The following is a 25,245-nucleotide window of genomic DNA, read 5'->3' on the forward strand; positions in this document are numbered from 1 at the left end:
TATTTTTTGCATTTCATTTATCATGTTTATTTTCCGATGTTACACCTACAGTACTTTATAATTGTGATATCACTAATGCAGAGGCACAGGTTTTCCAGCTAGGAACCAGCAGATCAGGGGTCCTCAATTTCGTTCAGCCGTGTGACACTTTTTTTTTCTTGAGCAGCTGGGACATGGTTATAATTTGTACACTACAAAAAGACCGAATAAAACCCAAACAGATAAAGTGTTTGACAAATAAAAAATAAAATTCAAACCTTGATTTACATTGGGATATGATCACATATGACTCTTTATACATGTCCAATGAAAATGACCCTGGGGGTCGCCTATTGGGGAACCCTGCACTAGATGGAGAAAACGATGCTACTCTAGATCCGCTTAGACCTTTGTGGTTTTCGTCATCCGATCAAGATTGGTCAGGTCTACACAATAGCTCCATTTACATTTTTACATTTACATTTTAAGTCATTTAGCTGACGCTCTTATCCAGAGCGACTTACAAATTGGAAAGTTCATACATATTCATTCATTCATCATTTATACCTGGTGCTAACGTGTCCTGATCATCAATCAAATGTATTTATAAAGCCCTTTTTACATCAGCAGATGTCAAAGTGCTAATACAGAAACCCAGCCTAAAACCTCAAAGAGAAAGCAACACTGTGGCCCTGTCCGACGATACCCCCAGACAGGACCAACCAGGCAGGATATACAGTACATTTGGAAAGTATTCAGACCAGTTGACTCTTTCCACATTTTGTTACATTAAAGCCTTATTCTAAAATTCTTATCTACACAATGAAAACAGATTTAGATTTTTTTTGCAAATGTATTAAATAAAAAATATTAAATACCTTATTCAGACCCTTTGCTATGAGACTAGAAATTGAGCTCAGGTGCATCCTGTTTCCATTGATTGTCCTTGAGATGTTTCTACAACTTGACTGGAGTACACCTGTGGTAAATTAAATTGATTGGACATGATTTGGAAAGGCACACACACACCTGTCTATATAAGGTTCCACAGTTAACAGAGCAAAAACCAAGCCATGAGATCGAAGGAATTGTCCGTAGAGCTCCGAGACAGGATTATGTCAAGGCACAGATCTGGTGAAGGGTACCAAAACATTTCTGCAACATTGAAGTTCCCCAAGAACACAATGGCATCCATCATTCTTAAACAGAAGAAGTTTGGAACCACCAAGATTCTTCCAAGAGCTGGCCACCTGGCGGCCAAACTGAGCAAGTGGGGGGGAGAAGGACCTTGGTCAGTGAGGTGACCAAGTACCCGATGGTCACTCTGACAGAGCTCCAGAGTTCCTCTGTGGAGATGGGAGAACCTTCCAGAAGGACAACCATCTCTGCAGGACTCCACCAATCAGGCCTTTATGGTAGAGTGGCCATACGGAAGCTACTCCTCAGTAAAAAGGCACATGACAGCCCGCTTGGAGTTTGCCAAAAGGCACCTAAAGGACTCTCAGACCATGAGAAACAAGATTCTCTGGTCTGATGAAACCAAGATTGAACTCTTTGGCCTGAATTCCAAACATCACGTATGGAGGAAACCTGGCACCATCTCTACGGTGAAGCATGGTGGTGTCAGCATCATGCTGTGGGGATGTTTTTCAGCAGCAGGGTCTGGGAAACTAGTCAGGATCGAGGCAAATATGAACGGAGCAAAGTACAGAGATCCTTGATGAAAACCTGCTCAAGACCTCAGACTGGGGTGAACACAGTCAAGACAACGCAGGAGTGGCTTTGGGACAAGTCTCTGATTGTCCTTGAGTGACCCAGCCAGAGCCCAGACTTGAACCCGATCAAACATCTCTGGAGAGACTTAAATAGCTGTGCAGCGACACTCCCCATCCAACCTGACAGAGCTTGAGAGGATCTGCAGAGAAGAATGGGAGAAACACCCCAAATAGAGATGTGCCAAGTTTGTAGCGTCATACCCAAGAAGACTCAAGGCTGTAGTCGCTGTCAAAGATGCTTCAACTAAGTACTGAGTAAAGGGTCTGAAACTTATGTAAATGTGATTTTTCAGTCGTTTTTTTTAATACATTTGCAAACATTTATAAAACCTGTTTTTGCTTTGTCATTATGGGGTATTGTGTGTAGATTGATGAGGGGGGAAAAAACTATTTAATACATTTTAGAATAAGGCTGTAATGTAAAAAAATGTGTAAAATGTCAGAATACTTTCAGAATGCACTGTAACCCCACCCACTTTGCCACAGCACCAACACCACCAGAGGGATATCAACAGACCACCAACTTACTACCCTGAGACAATGTATAGCCCAAAAAGATCTCCCCCACCACACGAGCCTGAGAGGGCGCAACATAACGTCAGTGACTCAACCCACTCAAGTCGAATATAGCGAAAAAAGCCTGGCAAGACGTGATGCACCCCTCCTTGGGACGGCATAGAAGAGCACCAGTAAGCCAGTGACTCAGCCCTGGTAATAGGGTCAGAGGCAGAGAATCCCAGTGTAGAGGGTAGCCGGCCAGTCAAAGACCGCAAGGGTGGTTCGTCACTCCAGTGCCCTTCACCTTCACACCCCTGGGTCAGACTACACTCAAATCATAGCACCTACTGAAGAGATAGATGAGTCGTCAGTAAAGTCAAAGGCTGAGACCAAGACTGCGTTTCTTACATGGATCGGCAGACCATTCCATAAAGATGGAGCTCTATAGGAGAAATCCCTGTCTCTAGCTGTTTGCTTAGAAATTCTAGGAACAATGAGGCCTGCGTCTTGTGACCGTAGCGTACGTGTAGGTATGTACAACAGGACCAAATTGGAGAGCTAGGTAGGAGCAAGTCCATGTAATGCTTTGTAGATTAGTAGTAAAACCTTGAAATCAGCCCTAGCCTTATCAGGAAGCCAGAGGCTAGCACTGGAGTAATATGATCACATTTTGGGGTTATAGTCAGGATTCTAGCGCTTTATCCAGGTAGCTGGAGAGTATAGCATTACAGTAGTCTAATCTTGAAGTGACAAAAGCATGGATGAGCTTTTCTGCATTATTTTTAGACAAAGATTCAGATTTTAGTAAATTTGACACACATCCGGAGGATAGGGAGACATGTATTATGTTCAACATAGGAGGGCCAAGCACAGGAAGTAGCTCTTTCAGTAGTTTAGTTAGAACAGGGTTCAGTAGGCCGCTGGAAGGTTTAGAGGCCATTATTATTTTTGTGAATGTGTTGAACGATACAGGATTAAGAAACTTGTGTCTCCATTGATCCGAGGTCCTGGCAGTTCTGTGCAGACTCAGGACAACTGAGTTTTGGAGAAATACGCATATTCAAAGAGGTGTCTGTCATTTGCTCCTTTGCTAGTTTCTTGTGACAAATGATTTTTAGTTTTTAGCGGTGCGACTGCATCTAGGGTATTATACAAAGTTGTATTTGTCACATGCGCTGAATACAACAGGTAGACCTTACCGGTAAATTCTTATTTACAAGCCCTAACCAAAATGCAGTTAAGAAAATATTTCCGAAATAAACTAAATGTAATTTGTGCATGTAGGTAGGGGTAAAGTGACTATGCATAGATAATAAACAGCAAGTAGCAGCAGTGTGTGGGGGGTGTCAATGTAAATATTACGGGTGGCTATTTGATTCATTGTTTAGCAATCTTATAGCTTATGGGTAGAAGCTGTTAAGGAGCCTTTTGGACCTGGACTTAGCGCTCCGGTACCCCTTGCCATATGGTAGCAGAGAGAACAGTCTATGACTTGGGTGACTGTAGTCTTTGTACATTTTTTGGGCCTTCCTCTGACACCGCCTAGTATAGAGGTCCTGGATGGCAGGAGGCTTGGCCTACCTCCATTGTGTCGTCAGCAAACTTAATGATGGTGAATCGTGCTTAGCCACACAGTTGTGGGTGAACATGGAGTACAGGAGGGGACTAAGCATGCACCCCTGAGGGGCCCCGTGTTGAGGATTACTGTGGCAGAAGTCCAGGATCCAGTTGCAAGAGCGAGGTGTTTAGTCCCAGGGTCCATAACTTAGTGATGATCTTTGTGGGCACTATGGCGTTGAACGCTGAGCTGTAGTTAATGAACAATGTTCTCACATAGGTGTTCCTTTTGTCCAGGTGGGAAAGGGCAGTGTGGAGTGCAATTGCGTCATCTGTGGATCTGTTGGGGCGGTATGCGAATTGGAGTGGGTCTAGGGTTTCCGGGAGGATGTTGTTGATGTGAGCCATGACCAGCCTTTCAAAGCACTTCATGGCTACCGACGTGAGTGCTACGGGGCGGTAGTCATTTAGGCAGGTTACCTTTACTTGGACACAGGAACTATGGTGGTCTGCTTGAAACATGTAGCTATTACAGACTCGGTCAGGGAGAGGTTGAAAATATCAGTGAAGACACTTGCCAGTTGGTCAGTACAAGTACATATGACCCCACAGCCTTGTGAATGTTGACCGGAACAGCTGGTGCTCTCATGCATGCTTTAGTGTTGCTTGCCTCAAAGCGGACATAAAAGGCATTTAGCCCGTCTGGTAGGCTCGCGTCACTGGGCAGCTCGCGGCTGGGATTTCCTTTGTAGTACTCAATAGTTTGCAAGTGTCAGAGCCAGTGTAGTAGGATTCAATTTTAGTCCTGTATTGATGCTTTGCCTTTTTGATGGTTCGTCTGAGGGCATAGCAGGATTTCTTATAAGCGTCCGGATTAGTGTCCCGCTCCTTGAAAGTGGCAGCTCTAGCTTTTAGCTTGGTGCGGATGTTTCCTGTGATCCATGGCTTCTGGTTGGGATATGTACGTACGGTCACTGTGGGGACGACATCATCAATGCACTTTTTGATGAAGCCAGTGACTGAGTAGGTGTACTCCTCAATGTCATTGGATGAATCCCGGAACATATTCCAGTCTGTGTTAGCAAAACAGTCCGTTAGCGTGGCATCTGCCTCATCTGACCACTTCCATATTGAGCGAGTCACTGGTAATTCCTGCATTAGTTTTTGCTTGTAAGAAGGAATCAGGAGGATAGAGTTATGGTCAGATTTGCCAAATGGAGGGCGGGAGAGAGCTTTGTACTTGTTTCTGTGTGTGTAGTAATGGTGGTCAAGAGTTTTTTTCCCCCTCTGGTTGCACATGTGACATGCTGGTAGAAATGAGGTAAAATGGATTTAAGTTTGCCTGCATTAAAGTCCCCTGCCACTAGGAGCACCTCTTCTGGATGAGCATTTTTGTTTGCTTAGACTTTCTTAATATTAGACATCGCGCACTAGCTGTTTTTGACAAAGACACACACCACCACCCCTAGTCTTACTGGAGGTAGCAGTTTTGTCTTGCCGATGCACGGAAATTCCAGCCAGCTGTATATTATCTGTGTCGTCGTTCAGCCAAGACTCGGTGAAAAGATATTACAGTTTTTAATATCCTGTTGGTAGGATAGTCTCGAACGGAACTCATCCAGTTTATTCTCCAGTGATTGCACATTGGCCAATAGAACGGATGGTAGTGGTAGGTTACCCACTCACCAACGAATTCTCACAAGGCACTCGGATCTGCGCCCCCTTTATCTCAGTATTTTCTTCATGTGAATAGCGGGGATTTGGGCCTGGTCTGGGAGCAACAGTATATACTTCATGTCAGACTCATTAAAGAAAACATCTAAACTGTGACTGTGCTAGGGGCAGACTCCACTAAGCTGGCAGGCTGGCTAACAACCTGTTTCCTGGCCTGCACCTAGCTCATTGTGGAGCTAGAGGAGTTAGAGCCCTGTCTATGTTGATAGATAAAATCAGAGCACCCCTCTAGCTAAGATGGAGTCCGTTACTCCTCAGCAGGCCAGGCTTGGTCCTGTTTGTGGTTGAGTCCCAGAAAGAGGGCCAGTTATCTACAAATTCTATCTTTTGGGAGGGGCTGAATACACTTTTCAACCAGCAATTGAGTTGTGCGAGTCTTCTGTAAAGCTCATCACTCCCCCTAATTGGGAGGGGGCCAGAGACAATTACTCGATGCCAACACATCTTTCTAGCTAAATTACATGCCGAAGCTATGTTGCACTTGGTGACCTCTGACTGTTTCATCCTAACATCGTTGCTGCTGACGAGAAAATCTGTTGGCCAGCAAGTTGAAGGGTTTTCATCGCTTGAATTACATTTATTCAGTGCCCGCAACGTAACCACGCACTTGCAAAGCCCGTTACCCACCTGCATAAGTCTGAATACCAACTACTGACAAGTGTGTAGGGAAGGCATACATTTCCTGTCTGAATCGGCCCATAACACGGATCGACAGCTGGATTGAATTTAGGCCTTAGGTCTAGAGAGCTCAAAGCTTAAATCATCGCCATGATTTAAAGTTAACTGGAGCAGCCTCAGACGACACTGCCTGACAGGTAAGAAACAAAACTCTCAAGGAGGTGTCCAAAGTGCTCTGTGAAGTGTCTGCCAATGTAGTCTCAGGGTTATGCTTCTGCTGCTGTGACTGAAGATGTCTCAAAGCTCTTCTGATTAGCTGTTACAGTACTTTCTATGCCCTCTAGCTCTTTTCTTTTCCTCTCAGAGACTTTGGTTCACTTCTGTTCTTTCTTTGGCCTTTTCTCTGGGCTGTAGCTATGAGCTGACTACAGTATTGCTGCTGGAAAATCGCTCATCGTCCTACACGTTGGCACAGTAGACTATGACTGCAGTATATAGCCTTTTGTCAGTGCAGCCACTGCAGCGCCAGCCACACATGGGCTAACCCGCGCGAGAGAGAGAGAGACTGCTAACCCACCACCAAAGCTGCAGAGAGAGAGAGGCTAGACACGTGCTGAAGAGCTGTCCGAGATAGATCACCTGGCCTTTTTTGTTCTGTGTGACACGGATGTATAAATGGAGGCACTGGCGTAGTACCGCCCGCCCACAAAGCAGGGGGGACCATGAACTTTGGGGACCCCCTGGAGGTCTTGCCCCCTAGATAGCATATGTGACCGACCTAGACCTATTCGGTCTTATATAGCAAAAAAATATATATTTTCGTTTTTTTATATTTACATTGGATAAAAGTAGACTTAGAGCTACAAAACTATATTTCATACACTGCATTTGAGGAACAATGGGAAAGTAATTATGCTTGAAAGTTCATAAACTTGTAACCTCACTTTTGAGAAAATGTTTTGGTACACCTACTGGAGAGCTCTTCTTTGTCTAGACTCATTCAGCATCGTTCACACCCTCTTAAGCCTTAACCCCACATGTGAGGCCATGTGCTAAACAGAGTGTGGAAGGTAGCGTAGTAAACAACCAAAGGTTTCAAGACTAAAACTGGTGAAACTAGTAACCTACTATAAGGAAAAACTCCAGGTAAAAATACACTATCTAGTCCTTGGCCTGTATCCTAATCTGACTTTGGTGCAGGTCATGTTGTTCTTCACGTTACCGTCTTTGGTAAACACACACTCATTTAGCAGTTTTAAAGCTAATTTCCTGTAATGAAAAAAATTATAATTGCGGTTTTCGACGTGAACACGTCATAAACCATGATATTTTTTTTAATTACAGGAACTTAGATTTAAAACAGCTAAATTCTCTGTTTTATGGAAAAATGTGTAGAATAGCAGGAAATTAACTCTAAAACGGCAACATTTCCCCTCAGCCTCATTGCAAAATAGCATGAGATTAGCTATAAAACTGCTAATATTTCTCTCTGCCCTATGGCAACAAATAAATACACCCCTCCCTAAAAAAAAGGGGTCCCTGTGACACTGAATGTAGACTGTTCTGTCCCGTGAAGGTGGTGCATTCTGGTTCAAATGAGAACAGAGGAATAGATGTATCCACAAGTTCACTGGGCTGCTTTGTGTGTCCAAATCAATCTTTGTTCATTCAATCCTCCCGACTGTATACCGCTACGGACTAAGACAACATCTGTGGCCAAGGCCATAGAATTTCTCTCTCTCCCTCCGTCCCTCTCCCCCTCACATAGGACACAATTCTGTCAGATGGAAGAGAACAAACAGAAGGGCGAACGACAGCTTTAAAAATTGGTTAATTTAGCTAAATAAACCCTGTGATCCAAAAAACAGCGCCCAGGGCGATGTTGTTCGTTTGTCACGAGAAGCCTCCTCCTCCTCCCCCACAGAGCCAAGCTTTTTCAAAGTAATCCCAAAAGCAGGCTTTGTTAAAGTGCCTGGTCTATTTCCCAGCATCAATAAGCAACACTCATTGAATTAGTTCCTGAGGAATAAAACAAACTGAATACAAAACAACAAACCCGTGTAACATGACTGCTGGGAAAAGGCGGAGAAGCGATTCCAGAATAGCAGAGACAGACAGAAACACACAGACAGACAGACAGAGCCTGAGACTATTTTAAAATTGTTACCTTTATGACAGGCATACTCCCTGACACACTGAAGAAATACTGTGTGACAGGTTCAAAATGTCTCCCAGGCAGACAATCAAACAGGCTATAAATAAAGAGAAGACTCACGTCTTTGCCTGAGACTCCTTTGAAGCTTTGAAGACGAGAACACACGTTGGTGTGCGTGTGTGATCAGGTTAGAATGGCTTGAGATTATAACAAAGAATCTGAGTGGTAAAACACTTCTTGAGACCTTGAGTTGGTTGTTTGAGTGAGCTTTATAAGTAGGCCTAAACTGTTAAAGCTGCAATGTGTAACTTTTTGGGTAACCCAACCATATTCACATCGAAATATGAGTTAGATCTATCATTCCCATTGAAAGCAAGTCTTAAGAAATTATAGATCTGTTCTATGTGCTCTATTTCTATGCTTCCCGTGCTTAAGTTTAATTTTTGCATCTTCTACTTTTGGTTTTGTGCACAAGCTTCAAACAACTGAAAATACAATGTTTTTGGTTATGGAAAATATGGAACAATGAATCTCTACCCTATACTTGGTTGTTTTGTTACAAACTGAAATGAGGCAAACTATTAGAATTTCAACAACCAGGAAATGGAAGAGTGATTTCTGCATAGTGTATCTTTAATATTATTCCCCAATTGACCAATGCTAAGAAAAAGAGGAAGACCAAATAAATTAGGCCTACATACTGGGAGGAATATTTCAACCAATGTCTTCAATAGACGTCTTGGCACCCACACACCAGACTATGTGCAACATTCAGCTCCAGACTCAGGTCCTGTGCACAAATGTACTTTTTAACTTATTTTAGTATTCCCAACAATCATGTTATTTATTCTAGGGATAGTATTGCATCCCTCCAGGTAGATCATTTGAGATGGATAATTAGGAAATAAATAACACTATCGAATACTATCTCTGTATCCTGATTCTCTTAAAAAAGATAAGCTTCCTCTCTCTGATAATGAAATCATTTGGCCCTGTTAATTCTGCTGCCCTACGGCCACAGCGGTTGGGATCGGTACATACATTTTTTGACTTGATTGATTTGATTTTGAGTCATTGATTTTGAATATCATGTATTGATAACACTGTATAGCTTCAGAATCTAGGTTGTTGAGTTACTGTTTAAAAAAGATTCCAAACCATAACTGAGAACATGTTCCACATTACTCCAAGATCGGTGCCCTCAACCAAAATAGTGATTGGAGGGAGAGCTAAGAATGGAGCCGGCCGTGGTATCAACATCAATAACAAATAATCTCTCCAATGAGAAGACAGAATTTATCAAATGTGTTAAGAAGTAAATCATTTCAAAGCGAACGTACACGCTGAGGTAGAAAAACTCAATTAGAAACAATGGCAGTCGAAGAAGAAAAGTGTTGTGGAACTTGGGCCCAGGGCGCCCCTACTTTAATGTTTCCAGATTTGTCAAATGACTAAAGTAGAATGGCAGTTAGTCAATAAAGCCCAGGGGATGGCAGAGTAGTATTAAATAGAAATTACAGGCAGTAGAAATGTGTTTTCCAGGGTTCGGTTGTTTTTGGCCATTCTGGGCACCTCTCCCTGCCTGTCAGAGTGTGCACCAATGATACCTCCTTCTTCTTGAAGGGTGCACTTGTTCACTTCCCTTCATGGATTTGAAAGGAAATTACTGGCAAATTAAAACTCCCTCTCACCTGTGCCAATACCAATCCAGTATTTGTACATTTCTGGGATGTAAGGAACGAGTGTACACTTCAGGAGGCAAGATAGATAATTGGGATGCACCCTAGGTGTAGTGAGAGAGGTTAGTGAGCGTGCTACGGAGAAAAGTGTTTCCCATCACATCCGGGCCACCCTTAATCAGATTTGATTAGTGTTGCCTGCTTTAAGGGGAGAGTAGCTGCCCCCGGGTGTGCTGAGCCCTTTAGCAGCTTTCACACACAGCACGACCGCTCACAACTTCAGACGAGATGAGCAAAGGCTTCACTCACAGGTGAGGCCAGGGTGCACTCACAATATCTCCTTTCAGTGTCTGGGGATAAGTGTGTTTTAGTACTAATTTGGCATGTCATGGATTTCTGATCGCTCAATTTTGAGTTTTTGAACAACTATTTTTGCTGCACTTCAGACTATGACACAGAGTAGGGATTTTTGCCTTCTGACAAGTCTGTCAATTTGTAAGGTACAGATTAAATGCATTGTATTGTGTATTAGTAACCTTTGACACTTGGTGAAACAAATATTGTTTTATAAGATCATTATTGCAACTTCACTGAAAAGCAATAACATCCTGGGAGAGCCATGACCTGTCTGAGCTCCTGAGGCAAAGCATAGAGAGAGCGAGAGAGAGAAAGAATTGACAAAAAAACAGAGCAAACTAGAATGCTATTTGGCGCTAAACAGAGAGTACACAGTGGCAGAATACCTGACCACTGTGACTGACCCAAAATTAAGGAAAGCTTTGACTATGTACAGACTCAGTGAGCATTGCTATTGAGAAAGGCCGCCGAAGGCAGACCTGGTTCTCAAGAGAAGACAGGCTATGTGCACACTGCCCACAAAATGAGGGGGAAAGTGAGCTGCACTTCCTAACCTCCTGCAAAATGTATGACCATAGAGACGCATATTTCCCTCAGATTACACCAAAAATTCGAAAACAAATCCAATTTTGATAAACTCCCATATCTATTGGGTGAAATACCACAGTGTGGCATCACAGCAGCAAGATTTGTGACCTGTTCCCACAAGAAAAGGGCAACCAGTGAAGAACAAACACCATTGTAAATACAACCTCATTTATTTTTTATTTATTTTCCCTTTTGCACTTTAACTATTTGCACATCATTACAACACTGTATATAGATATAATTACATGTATTATTTTGGAACTTTTGAGTGTAATGTTTACTGTTAATTTTTTTATTGTTTATTTCACTTTTGTTTATTATCTATTTCACTTGATTTGGAAATGTAAACATATGTTTCCCCTGCCAATAAATCTCCTTAACTTGAAATTGAGAGAGAACGAGAATGAGAGAGAACGAGAGAGAACATAGCAAGATGGCGCCGACAGAGATGGACGCCTCGCTTCAGGTCATTGGGAAATTATGCAGTTATTAGTTTTTTAAATTATTTTTTTGTATTATCTCTTACATTGTTAGCCCAGGAAATCTCAAGTGTTATTACATACAGCCGAGAAGAATTATTGGATAAAAAGCGATAACAACTTACCACCATTACGACCAGGAATATGACTTTCCCGAAGCGGATCCTTTGTTCGGACCTCCACCCTGGACATGGGATCTTATCCCAGAGGCCCGACCCAAAACAACGCGGTCGCCGCAGGAGAGGCAGACGGAACAGCCTGCTGGTCAGACTCAGAAGGCGAGCACACCATCCACCGCTCCCGAGCATATTACTCGCCAATTTCAAGATAACAAGGTGGACGAAATTAGGGCACGAGTTGCCTTCCAGAGAGACATCAGAGATTGTAACATTCTCTGTTTCACGGAAACATGGCTCACTCGGGATATGTTATCAGAGTCGGTACAGCCACCCGGTTTCTTCATGCATCGCGCCGACAGAAACAAACATCTCTCTGTTAAGAAGAAGGGTGAGGTGTATGCCTTATGATTAACGACTCATGGTGTAATCACAACAACATATAGGAACTTAAGTCCTTTTGTTCACCTGACCTAGAATTCCTTACAATCAAATGCCGACCGCATTATCGTTCAAGAGAATTCTCTTCGATTATAGTCACAGCCGTGTATGTCCCCCCCTCCCAAGCAGATACCTCGTCGGCCCTGAAAGAACTTCACTAGACTCTATGTAAACTGGAAACCATACATCCTGAGGCTGCATTTATTGTAGCCGGGGATTTTAACAAAACTAACCTGAGAACGAGACTTCCTAAATTCTATCAGCATATCGAATGCGCGACACGGGCTGCTAGCATTCTGGATCATTGCTACTCTATCTTCCGCGATGCATACAAGGCTCTCCCCCGCCCTGCCTTCGGCAAATCTGACCATGACTCCATTTTGTTGCTCCCAGCCTATAGACAGAAACTAAAACAGGAAACGCCCGTGCTCAGGTCAATACAACGCTGGTCTCACCAATCGGATTCCACGCTTCAGGATTGCTTCGATCACGTGGACTGAGATATGTTCCGGATAGCCTCAGACAACAACATTGATGTATATGCTGACTCGGTGAGCAAGTTAATTAGCAAGTGCATCAGAGATGTCGTACCCACTGTGACTATTAAAACATCTCCTAACCAGAAACCGTGGATTGATTGCAGCATTCGCGCAAAACTCAAAGCGCGATCCACCGCTTTTAATCATGGCAAGGAGACTGGAAACATGACCGAATACAAACAGTGCAGCTATTCTCTCCGCAAGGCAATCAAACAAGCWAAGCGTCAGTATAGAGACAAAGTAGAGTCACAATTCAACAGCTCAAAGACAAGACCTATGTGGCAGGGTCTACAGACAATCACGGATTACAAAAAGAAATCCAGCCCCGTCGCGGACATCGACGCCTTGCTCCCAAACAATTTAAACAACTTCTTTCATCGCTTTGAGGACAATAGAGTGCCACTGACACCAAAGCCTGTGGGCTCTCTTTCTCCATGGCCAACGTGAGTAAAACATTTAAACGTGTTAACCCTCGCAAGGCTGCCGGCCCAGACGACATCCCTAGCCGCGTCCTCAGAGCATGTGCAGACCAGCTGGCTGGTGTGTTTACGGACATATTCAATCAATCCCTATCCCAGTCTGTTGTCCCCACATGCTTCACCCCAGGTGGTGAAGGTAGGTAACAACATCTCCACCCCGCTGATCCTCAACACTGGGGCCCCACAAGGGTGCGTTCTCAGCCCTCTCCTGTACTCCCTGTTCACCCATGACTGCGTGGCCATGCACGCTTCCAATTCAATCATCAAGTTTGCAGACAACACTACAGTGGTAGGCTTGATTACCAACGACGACGAGACAGCCTACAGGGAGGAGGTGAGGGCTGTGGGAGTGTGGTGTCAGGAAAATAACCTCTCACTCAATGTCAACAAAACAAAGGAGATGATCGTGGACTTCAGGAAACAGCAGAGGGAGCACCCCCACAACAGTGCCTCTTCAACCTCAGGAGGCTGAAGAAATTTGGCTTGTCACCCAAAACACTCAAACTTTTACAGATGCACAATCGAGAGCATCCTGTCGGGCTGTATCACTTGCCTGGTACGGCAACTTCACCACCCTCAACCGCAAGGCTCTCCAGACGGTAGTGCGGTCTGCACAACACTTCACCGGGGGGCAAACTACCTGCCCTCCAGGACACCTACAACACCCGATTTCACAGGAAAGCCAAAAAGATCAAGGACAACAACCATCCGAGCCACTGCCTGTTCACCCCGCTACCATCCAGAAGGCGAGGTCAGTACAGGTGCATCAAGCTGGGACCCAGAGACTGAAAAACAGCTTCTATCTCAAGGCCATCAGACTGTTAACAGCCATCACTAACATAGAGAGGCTGCTGTCAACATACATACTCAAATCTCTGAACACTAATAAATGGACCTAATAAAGGTATCACTATTCACCTTAAGTAATGCCACTTTATTAATGTTTACATATCCTACATCACTCATCTCATATGTATATACTGCTCATACCATCTACTGCATCTTGCCTATGCTGCACGACCATTGCTCATCCAATATATTATATGTACATATTCTTATTCATTCCTTTACATTTGTGTGTATAAGGTAGTTGTTGTGAATTTGTTAGATTTACTTGTTAATATATACTGCATTGTCAGAACTAGAAGCACAAGCATTTCGCTACACTCGCATTAACATCTGCTAACCATGTGTATGTGACAAATACAATTTGATTTGATCGATAGCGAGTGAGACGGAGAAAAAACAAGAGAATGAGGGAGGGTGGCACAGGAGGAAGAGGTGGGAGGGAGGAGGGCACTCTGTCCCTCTATTATCCACATATTACCAGAGGCACATCAGAGCCATCAGCCACTGTGACTAATCCACTTATCAGCCAACAGGCCTGATCAGGCCAGCACCACAGTACAGGGACAAATGGAGTGTATTCCGGGGTGACCTGCTGCTTAAATATAAACTCTGTGTGTGTGTGTGTGTGTGTGTGTGTGTGTGTGTGTGTGTGTGTGTGTGTGTGTGTGTGTGTGTGGTGTGTGTGTGTGTGTGTGTGTTGTGTGTTGTGTGTGTGTGTTGTGTGTGTGAGAGCGAGCGAGCGAGATGTTGAATGCTGACAAATATCAAACTATATGAAAATGACCAGGGAAATCATCTTCCATTAACAAATGAACAGTCTTCCCTCAGGAGTCTATGGACAGAATGGAACATTGTCCAGACAGACTCCATTGGGTCGAGCCACAGAGATTCCCCCACAGAAAAGCGAGTGTGTGTATGGGGGAGAGTTCAGCGTGGAGAGGGAGAAAGAACCACTGTCACCTGTGTAAAGATAAGATAATAATAAATATGCCCAAACACAGCAGAGTATGTACAACCAGGCAGCGAGACCAGGGCGTCACTGCCGCTCATCTCACTCTCTCTTTCCGTCTCGCTCTCGTCTGTCGAAGAACTCTAATCCAAGAGACTGCCACGTACAGTACATAGAGAAGTCTCACCAATTCTTCAAAATCAACTGTATAGAAAGCCATATCAACAATAAATGTTGCAGTATGAGTATCTTGTGTGACAGGAGATTTGGTGGCATGGACCAAATATATTATAACCAGCTCATACTATACTGAACAAAAATATAAACACAACATGTAAAGTGTTGGTCCCATGTTTAATAAGCTGAAATAAAAGATCCCAGAAATGTTCCATACTCACAAAAAGCTTACGTCTCTCAATTATTTTCTCACAAATGTGTTTACATCCCTGTTAGTGAGCATTTATCCTTTGCCAAGATAATCCATCCACCTGACAGGTGTGGCATATCAAAAAGCTGATTTAACAGCATGGTCATTACACAGGTGCACCTTGTGCTGGGGACAATACAAGGCCACTCTAAAATGTGCAGTTGTCACACAACGCCACAGAGGTCTCAAGTTTTTAGGGAGCGTGCAATTGGTTTGCTGACTGCAGGAATGTTCACCAGAGCGGTTGCCAGATAATTGAATGTTCATTTCTCTGCATTAAGCTCCCTCCAATGTTGTTTAAGAGAATTTGTCAGTACGTCTAACCGGCCTCACAACCGCAGACCACATGTAACCACGCCAGGCCAGGACCTCCACATCTGGCTTCATCACCTGCGGGATTGTCTGACACGAGCCACCCGGATAGCTGATGAAGATGTGGGTTTGCACAATTGAAGAATTTTTGCACAAATTGTCAGAAACTCAGGGAAGCTCATCTGCATACTCGTCAACCTGAACAGGGTCTTTACCTGACTACAGTTCGACGTCATAACCGACTTCAGTGGGCAAATGCTCACCTTCGATGGCCACTGGCATGCTGGAGAAGTGTGCTCTTCACGGATTAATCCCAGTTTCAACTCTACCTGGCTGGCGTTGTGTGAGTCGAGCGGTTTGCTGATGTCAACGTTGTGAACAGAGTGCCCCATGGTGGCGGTGGGGTTATGATATGGGCAGGAATAAGCTACGGACAATGAATACAATTGCATTTTATCGATAGCAATTGGAATGCAGAGATCCCGAGGCCCATTGTTGTACCATTCATCCGCCCCTATCACCTCATGTTTCAGCACTAAAATTCCCCATGTCGCAAGGATCGGTACACAATTCCTGGAAGGTTAAAATGTGTCTCAGTTCTTCCACGGCTTGCATACTCACAAGACATGTCCCCCACTGAGCACATTTGAGATGCTCTGGGTCACAGTAGTGTATGACAGCGTGTTCCAGTTCAATTTTTTTTTTTTTAAGGTATCTGTGACCAACAGATGCATATTTATAGTCCCAGTCATATGAAATTCATAGATTAGAACCTAATTAATTAATACATTTTTATTGACTGATTTCTTTATATGAACTATAACTCAGTGAAATTGTAGCACGTTGTGTTTATATTTTTGTTCAGTGTAGATAAAGACACGGACAATGCAACAAGAGGTCAGTTTCCTTAAATCTTTAATGTAAACAGCAGGTTGAGGGGCTTTCAGACCTAGAGACGAACATCTGAAGGTATTAAATAGGGAAAATAATAAATCATATTAAAAATGTTGACTCATGATTTGCTTTTAAATTACATTTCCATGAACCTCCAAATTGACGGCCACATAGTTCTTGAAAACAAACAGAGAACAACTTCCCTTTACTAAAAACGCAAACGTCCCCAATACTGACTACTTGGCAGCATCACAAATATCACTAAATTACACCATCAGCTTAACATTTTTTTTTGTTGTTGCTCAATATTGCTTTGAAAAGTTACAGCAGTCATAATCGAGCCTGATCGAACGGTATCAAGTTGGAGGAAAGAGAGATGTGTATGTCTGAGCAAGCATGTATTACAGTTGTGTTTGTTTGGGTATACAGCATGGTCAAAGCAGCCGTGATATAGGATAGAAGATTTCAGGAACTTCAGAGGCAGTTTCCCGTATTGTATAACAGTGTCAGGTTTTAGAATGACACACGTATTGTAACAGTCTACACAGTATGTGAAGTATGCAGAAAGATACCAGGGAGAAAAGTATTAATACACACTTCAACATCTTAAATACACTTGATCCTTTCTTCCTCTCAGAGACATTAGCTGCCACGTAAGCGTGAATGGGAGACCGAGCCTGCTTCTGAAATGGCACCCTATTCCCTATATAGTGCACTACTTTATTCCCTATATAGTGCACTAAAAGTAGTGCACTATTTAGGAAATAGGGTGCCATTTTGAACGCACAAAGAACGTTGGAGAACTAAAGACTAACGTCCCCAGCACTTCTTTATATTTTTATAAAAACGCCACACCTCTCATCCAACAGTCTGTAGAAAATCAACAAAACGAAAAAGGACAACCAAGCGTTTATCAAAGAGAGTTTCTACAACAAACCCCAAGCAAATGGCAGATTCTTCAGTGAAGGAGGAGAGAAGAGTGCGCAGGGTTGAGGTGAGAAGAAGACTGTGAAGACATCTTGGAGAGCGATGACCAAACAACAACGTTTAGAGAATGTTGAGAATGTTTAGGACCCAAAGGACCCATATGGATGCTTCCTGGTTTGTCCTCCATGGTGACGTGATGATTCAGTCAGTGGGCCACCTAGTGCCGCAAAGAGTCATTAAGCGCCGCAAACGTATTAAATCGCACCCTTTAATTCAAAAAGAAAGTTTAGCAAGTATAGCAAGAAGTAAGGAAACTAGTTCAATAGAATCCTTTTTCTGTCACTCATAATTTTCATCGTCATTAGTTTCTTTTTCTTTTTTCCAGTTGCCGTTTTAGGAAAGAGAGAGTTGGTAGGTCCAGTACAGTAGCTAGGGGATTTTGATCGGTTGGTTAGTTAGTTGCAGTCATAAACAAAGTCATAGTTGCTAGGCTCCTTGGGAATTGGGGGAGGGGCCTCTGGAATCTGGATGTTCTCCAGATCGAGGAGGCGGAGCTTCATCTCCATGGAGAGCAGGGTGTCCATGTCTGACTTGGTGAAGTCACTGGTCATCTCCTTTCCCAGGAGGGCGTTCAGACCGTCCGTCCACACACAGTACTGAGGAGAGACAGGAGAGGATGAGTACACACACTCAGACACACAGACAGAGAGACACACAGACACACACAACCTTACATCAGTGTATTAACATTAAGTGTTCCACGTCGTGCTGTAGAATGGACAACCTCCATTGACTTCCTCTCAGTCCATCTCTGAATCCTGTCATTGGCTGGGTGACTGTGCCATCTGCTCAGTGCTTACCTCATGCTTGTCCGGAGCGATGAAGTTTAAATACTCGTCTGACTCGTAGAGGACAGAGAAGGCCAGCTCCAGAACCTCCTGTAGCGAGAGGGGGAGAGAGAGACAGGGAGGGAGGGAGAATGTGGGAGTGACAGAGTGATAGATGGAGATAAGGAGGGAGAGAGAGAGGGGAGAAAGAGAGGAGGGGAAGGGAGAGAAGGAGAGGAGAGAGAGACAGAAGGAGGGAGTTCAAATGTAGCACTGTCACTAACATGCTAATGAGCTCCTCACCACTCCAGTGTGTGCATCCCTCCCACTGTGCCTCTATAACACGTTCTCTCCCCAGCCACTCCAACATCAGATGGTTTGGCTGTCATGTGTGTGCCAGCCCCACATGCTGGGTGCCAGGGGACAGGGGACGGGACACACCGAGCAGGGGGACAGCTAGGGGACAAACTGGGATGCAAAGGCACTTTGAGACGTATGGTTATCCAACACAGGAGTAAAGTTGCCCCTAGAGTCTAACTTAATCCTTAGAGAGAAAACACACAAAAGCTGACTTTGGATCAGTTTATTGTGTTCTCCACACTGGTCAGAAGTACACAGGGGGACGCAAACAATGAGTCAGAGGGGGAATGCATAGGGACACCTGAGAGAGTTCCACACAGAGAACACTGAAGGAGAGCTGATGTCTCATTTGTTACGGCTCCTTTGAAACAGATGTCTCTCGCTTGTCATCAAATGCCGCAGAACTAATGATAAATTCTGTAGCATATGGCACGCAACCACATAGATGGTGGAAGCGCATTGATCCAGAGCACCTACTGTATGTGTGTCCTAGTACTATGGGATATGTTGTATTTGATTCAACACGATAGGTCAATCCAATAGGCCTGACAGACAGATATTTCTGAACTGTACCCTGGCTCTCCATCTCCCAGGCCCAGTATACTGTAGAGGGATTCCGCGTCCCAAATGGCACCCTGTATAGTGCACTTTTTTGACCACAACCCTATTACCTATATAGTACACTTTTGACCAAGGCCCATAGGGAATAGGGTGCCATTAGAGACGAATCCTAGGTCTATGGCTGCGCTGCCCGTGACCACAGAGGTTACTTTTTCTGTCTTACAGCTTGACTAATGAATGTTGCTCTGCTCGTGTTCTCATTCAAACAGCCCAAACAAGGTCCAGTCATCCATCCAGTCATCCATCCAGCCAGCCCACAGACCTGTAGGCCCATTCTTTCAGACACCAGATTTATCGACAGAGTAATAAAGGTCCTGGCGAGGGAGGAGCGGTGCTCCTTTGTCTTCAAGGCTATATTTACAGGACCTAATCTGTCAGTGTCAGCAGAATGTATTGGTTTCTAGTCAGTACGGAGACAGGACCTGCGGAGGCTGGGGCTGGGCTTTCGTACCAGCAGACAGGACCTGCGGAGGCTGGGGCTGGGCTTTCGTACCAGCAGACAGGACCTGCGGAGGCTGGGGCTGGGCTTTCGTACCAGCAGACAGGACCTGCGGAGGCTGGGGCTGGGCTTTCGTACCAGCAGACAGCTGTGTTCAGTCCTGCCAGCCTATTTCACCTTGGTTAAGATGTATATACATCGAAGATAGAGGGATTTGGGTTTAACTAGGCTGGCATGTCAACATCTACTTTGATAGTGGGTTGATATACCTTGATATTGAGTTGGCTATCATGTTATCATATAAGGCACAGATACACTGACCTATTTGAATTTATTTTATTTAACTAGGCAAATCAGTTAAGAACAAATTCTTATTTACAATGACGGCCTAAGCCGACCGAACCCTCCCCTAACCTGGACGATGCCGGTCCAATTGTGCACCGCCCAATGGTACTCCCGATCATGGCCGGTTGTGATACAGCCCAGGATCGAAGGGGCATTGGTGTTGCATAACTTTGTTTATGATAAAAATGAAATAAATCTGTAATTGTTGTGTTATTTGTTCCCTCAGGTTCCCTTTCTCTAATATTAGGTTTTGGTTGAAGATCTGATAACATTCCATATCAAAAATATGCAAAAGTAGAGACAATTAGAAAGGGGGCAAATACTTTTTCACAGCACTGTAAACTGTACTGTTATATAAGGCACACATACACAGACAGATACTGTTATATAAGACACCAGAAAACACAGACAGATACTAAAATATAAGACGCATACACACAGACAGATACTGTTATATTAGACACATACACACAGACAGATACTGTTTAATTAAACACATACACACAGACAGATACTGTTATTATAAGACACATACACAACAGAACAGATACTGTGATATAAGACACATACACACAGACAGATACCGTTATATAAGACACAGAAACACAGACAGATACTGTGATATAAGACAAACATACACAGACAGATACTGTTATATAAGACACATACACAGACAGATACTGTATGCACACTCACCTTGTTCTGCTTCAGAGCTCCCTTCTCCTTCATGTGAGGACAGTCCTTACCAGTGACCACCGCTTTGATATCGGCCACAGGCACTACGGGAAGAGGAAGAGAGGAACGTCAACATCAAGAATAACGTCCTCTCATAATCATCCGTTAGATTTAGTGTCAACTGCTATTCTGTTGACCGGCTACATGAACTACTAACAACGTCACTAACAACCATCTTCGTCAGGCACCCTGGCAGTAAACTATTCTTTTGCAAGTTGCACTTAGTTAAAAAAAAGAAAACAAGAAAACTGACAGTCAGTTTGTTTTTACATTTTTTTTTAAATTTCACCTTAATTTAACCAGGTAAGCTAGTTGACAACAAGTTCTCATTTACAACTGCGACCTGTCCAAGATAAAGCAGAGCAGTGTGACACAAACAACAACACAGAGTTACACATGGAATAAACAAGCATTCAGTCAAAAACACAATAGAAAAAAAGAAAGTCTATATACAGTGTGTGCAAATGGCGTGAGGAGGTAAGGCAATAAATAGGCCATAGTAGCGAAGTAATTACAATTTAGCAAATTAACACTGGAGTCATAGATGTGCAGATGATGATGTGCAAGTAGAAATACTGGTGTGCAAAAGAGCAGAAAAGTAAATAAAAACAATATGGGGATGAGGTAGGTAGATTGGGTGGGCTATTTACAGATGGACTATGTACAGCTGCAGCGATCGGTTAGCTGCTCAGATAGCTGATGTTTAAAGTTGGTGAGGTTAATATCAGTCTCCAGTTCCAGTCACTGACCCAGAGCAGTACTGGTGTTGCTCACATTACTCACATTTCTCCTGTAGAGAGTCATGGGGCACCTCTTCCTGAGGGGTCTCCTCCAGATCTCCATAGTGCAGGACTTTATGGTTCGGAGACAGTCGACAGTACCAGAACTTATCTATGGAGAGAGAGAGAGAGAGAGAAAAGGACCAGCATAAAGACCAACAAACCTGGTGAAACAGACACTAATACATCTAGATTGTGTATTACTGTATAGACCAGAACCACCCAAAGCATATGGATGTGACTTTCTAAAGGCAGCAACACCAAACACAACAACCCTAACACTACCTAACACTATCCCATATGGACAGTCAGACACAGACAGTACCTGATTCAGGTATGATATATCATATACTTTATTGTCCTAGAGGGGACATTTGTGTGATACTGCTTCCACATAAATACACAAACACATAGAATCACAGAACAACAGCCTATCATACACCCCCCTCCCAGCCAGGCCAGACTGTGAATCCCTACAGGCCAGACTGTGAAGCCCTACAGGCCAGACTGTGAAGCCCTACAGGCCAGACTGTGAAGCCCTACAGGCCAGACTGTGAAGCTCTAACAGGCCAGACACCAGTCCGTTATTGCCGTCTCCCTGTTGTTTAGCAGTTTTATTGACAGGGGGACAAAATAATGTTCAGCCTGCATCTAGGCGCCCTATAGCACCTTCCCAGTGGCATCATCTGGAACTCTGTGTTCAGTGCTGTGTGGGGATGATTGGACCTTTCTGGCCTGTCTGATGATGGTCTCCTGGAAAATGTTTTCAACTGTGTACCACTATGGGGCTGTGGTGTGTGATGTTCTCATGGGAGTGGTGTGTGATGTTCTCATGGGCTGTGGTGTGTGGTGATGTTCTTCAATGGCTTGTGGTTGTGTGATGTTCTCATGGGCTGTGGTGTGTGATGTTCTCATGGGCTGTGGTGTGTGATGTTCTCATGGGCTGTGGTGTGTGATGTTCTCATGTGTCGGAGGTGGCTAGCGTGACTGATAGCACCCGGCACTGGGGTGGGGCCGGCTGGCACACAGGTTGGCATGCCTGGGCACTGTGGGCAGGCCTCCTGTAGAGCAAGGCCTGGCACTTTATTCTCTACCCATTATGCATGTCCCTGGAAGAGCAGAACTAGGCTGGAGACCGGGGAGGGTTGGTTGGCGCTCGCATGGACAACACAGTCCAAATCCTAATTGCTGAGAATAGACATTTGGCAGCAGGGAGGCTGGCACTGGTCTGTGGGGAGTGGCTGTGTCGTGCCTAGTGTAGTGGTGGTGTGAGAAGAAAGACTGACTGCTTAGGGAGCAGAGAGAGAGGAGAGAAAGAGAGAGAGAGAAAGAGGAGAAAGAGAGCAAGAGAGAGAGAAAGAGAGGTAGAGAGAGAAAGAGAGGTAGAGAGGTAGAGAGAGAGAGGAATCCTCTCACTCTCTTCTCTCCTCTTTCTCGCTCTCTCCTCTCTCTCGTCCCTCGCTCTCGTTCCTCTCGTGTCCCTCGCTCTCTCCCTCGCTCTCTCCCTCGTCTCTCCCTCGCTCTCTCCCTCGCTCTCTCCCTCGCTCTCTTCCCTCGCTCTCTCCTCGCTCTCTCCCTCGCTCTCTCCCTCGCTCTCTCCCTCGCTCTCTCGCTCTCTCCCTCTCGCTCTCTCTCTCGCTCTCCTCTCTCGCTCTCTCTTCTCGCTCCTCTCTTCGCTCTCTCTCTCGCTCTCGCTCTCTCGTCTCTCGCTCTCTCTCTCGCTCTCTCTCGCTCTCTCTCTCGCTCTCTCTCTCTCTCGCTCTCTCTCTCGCTCTCTCTCTCGCTCTCGCTCTCGCTCTCTTTCACTCTCTCTCCTCTCTTCCCCTCTTCTCCTCTCTCTCTTTCCTCTCTCTCTCTCTCCTTTACCTCTCTCGCTTTCTCTCTCTACTCTCTTTACCTCTCTTTCTCTCTCTACCCTTCTCTCTACCTCTCTCTCTCTCTCTCTCTCCTCTACCTCTCTCTCTACCTCTCTACCTCTCTCTCTTTTACCTCTCTCTCTCTCTTTCTCGCTCTACCTCTCTCTCTCTACTCTTTCTCTTCTCTTTCTCTCTTAACTCTCTCTCTCTTTTACCTCTCTTTCTCTCTCTACCTCTCTACCCCTCTCTCTCTACCTCTCTCTCTCTACCCTCATCTACCTCTCTTACCTCTCTCTTTCTCTCTCTACCCTCTTTACCTCTCTTTCTCTCTCACTCTCTCTCTCTTACCTCTCTCTCTCTACCTCTCTCTCTCTACTCTCTACCCTCTCTTTCTCTCTCTACCTCTCTTCTCTCCTCTCTTGCTTCTTCTCTCCTCTTTCTCTCTCTTCTCTCTTCTCTCCCTCTCTCTCTGCTCCCTAAGCAGTCAGTCTTTCTTCTCACACCACCACTACACTAGGCAACGCACAAGCCACTCCCCACAGACCAGTGCCAGCCTCCCTGCTGCAAATGTCTATTCTCAGCAATTAGGATTTGGACTGTGTGCTCCTGCGCGCCAACCCAACCCTCCCCGGTCTCAGCCTAGTTCTGTCTCTTCAGGGACATGCATAATGGGTAGAGAATAAAGTGCCAGGCCTTGCTCTACAGGAGCCTGCCCACAGTGCCAGGCATGCCAACCTGTGTGCCAGCCGGCCCCACCCCAGTGCGGGTGCTATCAGTCACGCTAGACCATCCACAACTGAGAACTCACACACCACAGCCCATGAGGAACATCACACACCACAGCCATGAGAAACATCACACACCACAGCCCATGAGAACATCACACCACCAACAGCCCACTGAGACATCACACACCACAGCCCATGAGAACATCACACACCACATCCCATGAGAAACATCACACACCACAGCCCCATAGTGGTACACAGTGAAAACATTTTCCAGGAGACCATCATCAGACAGGCCAGAAAGGTCCAATCATCCCCACACAGCACTGAACACAGAGTTCCAGATGATGCCACTGGGAAGGTGCTATAGGGCGCCTAGATGCAGGCTGAACATTATTTTGTCCCCCTGTCAATAAACTGCTAACAACAGGGAGACGGCAATAACGGACTGGTGTCTGGCCTGTAGAGCTTCACAGTCTGGCCTGTTAGGGCTTTCACAGTCTGGCCTGTAGGGCTTCACAGTCTGGCCTGTAGGGCTTCACAGTCTGGCCTGTAGGGCTTCACAGTCTGGCCTGTAGGGCTCACAGTCTGGCCTGTAGGGATTCACAGTCTGGCCTGGCTGGGAGGGGGGTATGATAGGCTGTTGTTCTGTGATTCTATGTGTTTGTGTATTTTATGTGGAAGCAGTATCACACAAATGTCCCCTCTAGGACAATAAAGTATATGATATATCATACCTGAATCAGGTACTGTCTGTGTCTGACTGGTCCATATGGGATAGTGTTAGGTAGTGTTAGGGTTGTTGTGTTTTTGTGTTGCTGCCTTTAGAAAGTCACATCCATATGCTTTGGGGTGGTTCTGGTCTATACAGTAATACACAATCTAGATGTATTAGTGGTTCTGTTCACCAGGTTTGTTGGTCTTTATGCTGGTCCTTTTCTCTCTCTCTCTCTCTCTTCCATAGATAAGTTCTGGTACTGTCGACTGTCTCCGAACCATAAAGTCCTGCACTATGGAGATCTGGAGAGAGACACCCTCAGGAAGAGTGCCCCATGACTCTCTACAGGAGAAATGTGAGTAATTGTAAGCAACACCAGTACTGCTCTGGGTCATGACTGGAACTGGAGACTGATATTAACCTCACCAACTTTAAACATCAGCTATCTGAGCAGCTAACCGATCGCTGCAGCTGTACATAGTCCA

At 44.8% G+C, this 25,245-nt stretch overlaps 1 protein-coding gene across 6 annotated transcripts in view; it reads right to left on the reverse strand.

Moving 5' to 3' along the window:
- Positions 1-16,429: 16,429 nt before the first annotated feature.
- elmo1 (engulfment and cell motility 1 (ced-12 homolog, C. elegans)) overlaps positions 16,430-25,245 on the reverse strand; it is a 237,783-nt gene continuing 228,967 nt past the window's right edge. For all 6 annotated transcript variants that reach the window (XM_070436225.1, XM_023975417.2, XM_023975416.2 and 3 more), the window contains 4 exons: positions 21,463-21,570; positions 20,641-20,723; positions 18,213-18,290; positions 16,430-18,008 (listed from right to left, as the gene is read on the reverse strand). In XM_070436225.1, the coding sequence (XP_070292326.1) occupies positions 17,808-18,008; positions 18,213-18,290; positions 20,641-20,723; positions 21,463-21,570 (470 nt within the window). In that variant the 3' untranslated portion in view covers positions 16,430-17,807. The remainder of the gene's footprint in view (positions 18,009-18,212; positions 18,291-20,640; positions 20,724-21,462; positions 21,571-25,245) is intronic.

The sequence above is a fragment of the Salvelinus sp. IW2-2015 genome, linkage group LG30 (assembly GCF_002910315.2).
Source record: "Salvelinus sp. IW2-2015 linkage group LG30, ASM291031v2, whole genome shotgun sequence".
Lineage (NCBI taxonomy): Eukaryota > Metazoa > Chordata > Actinopteri > Salmoniformes > Salmonidae > Salvelinus > Salvelinus sp. IW2-2015.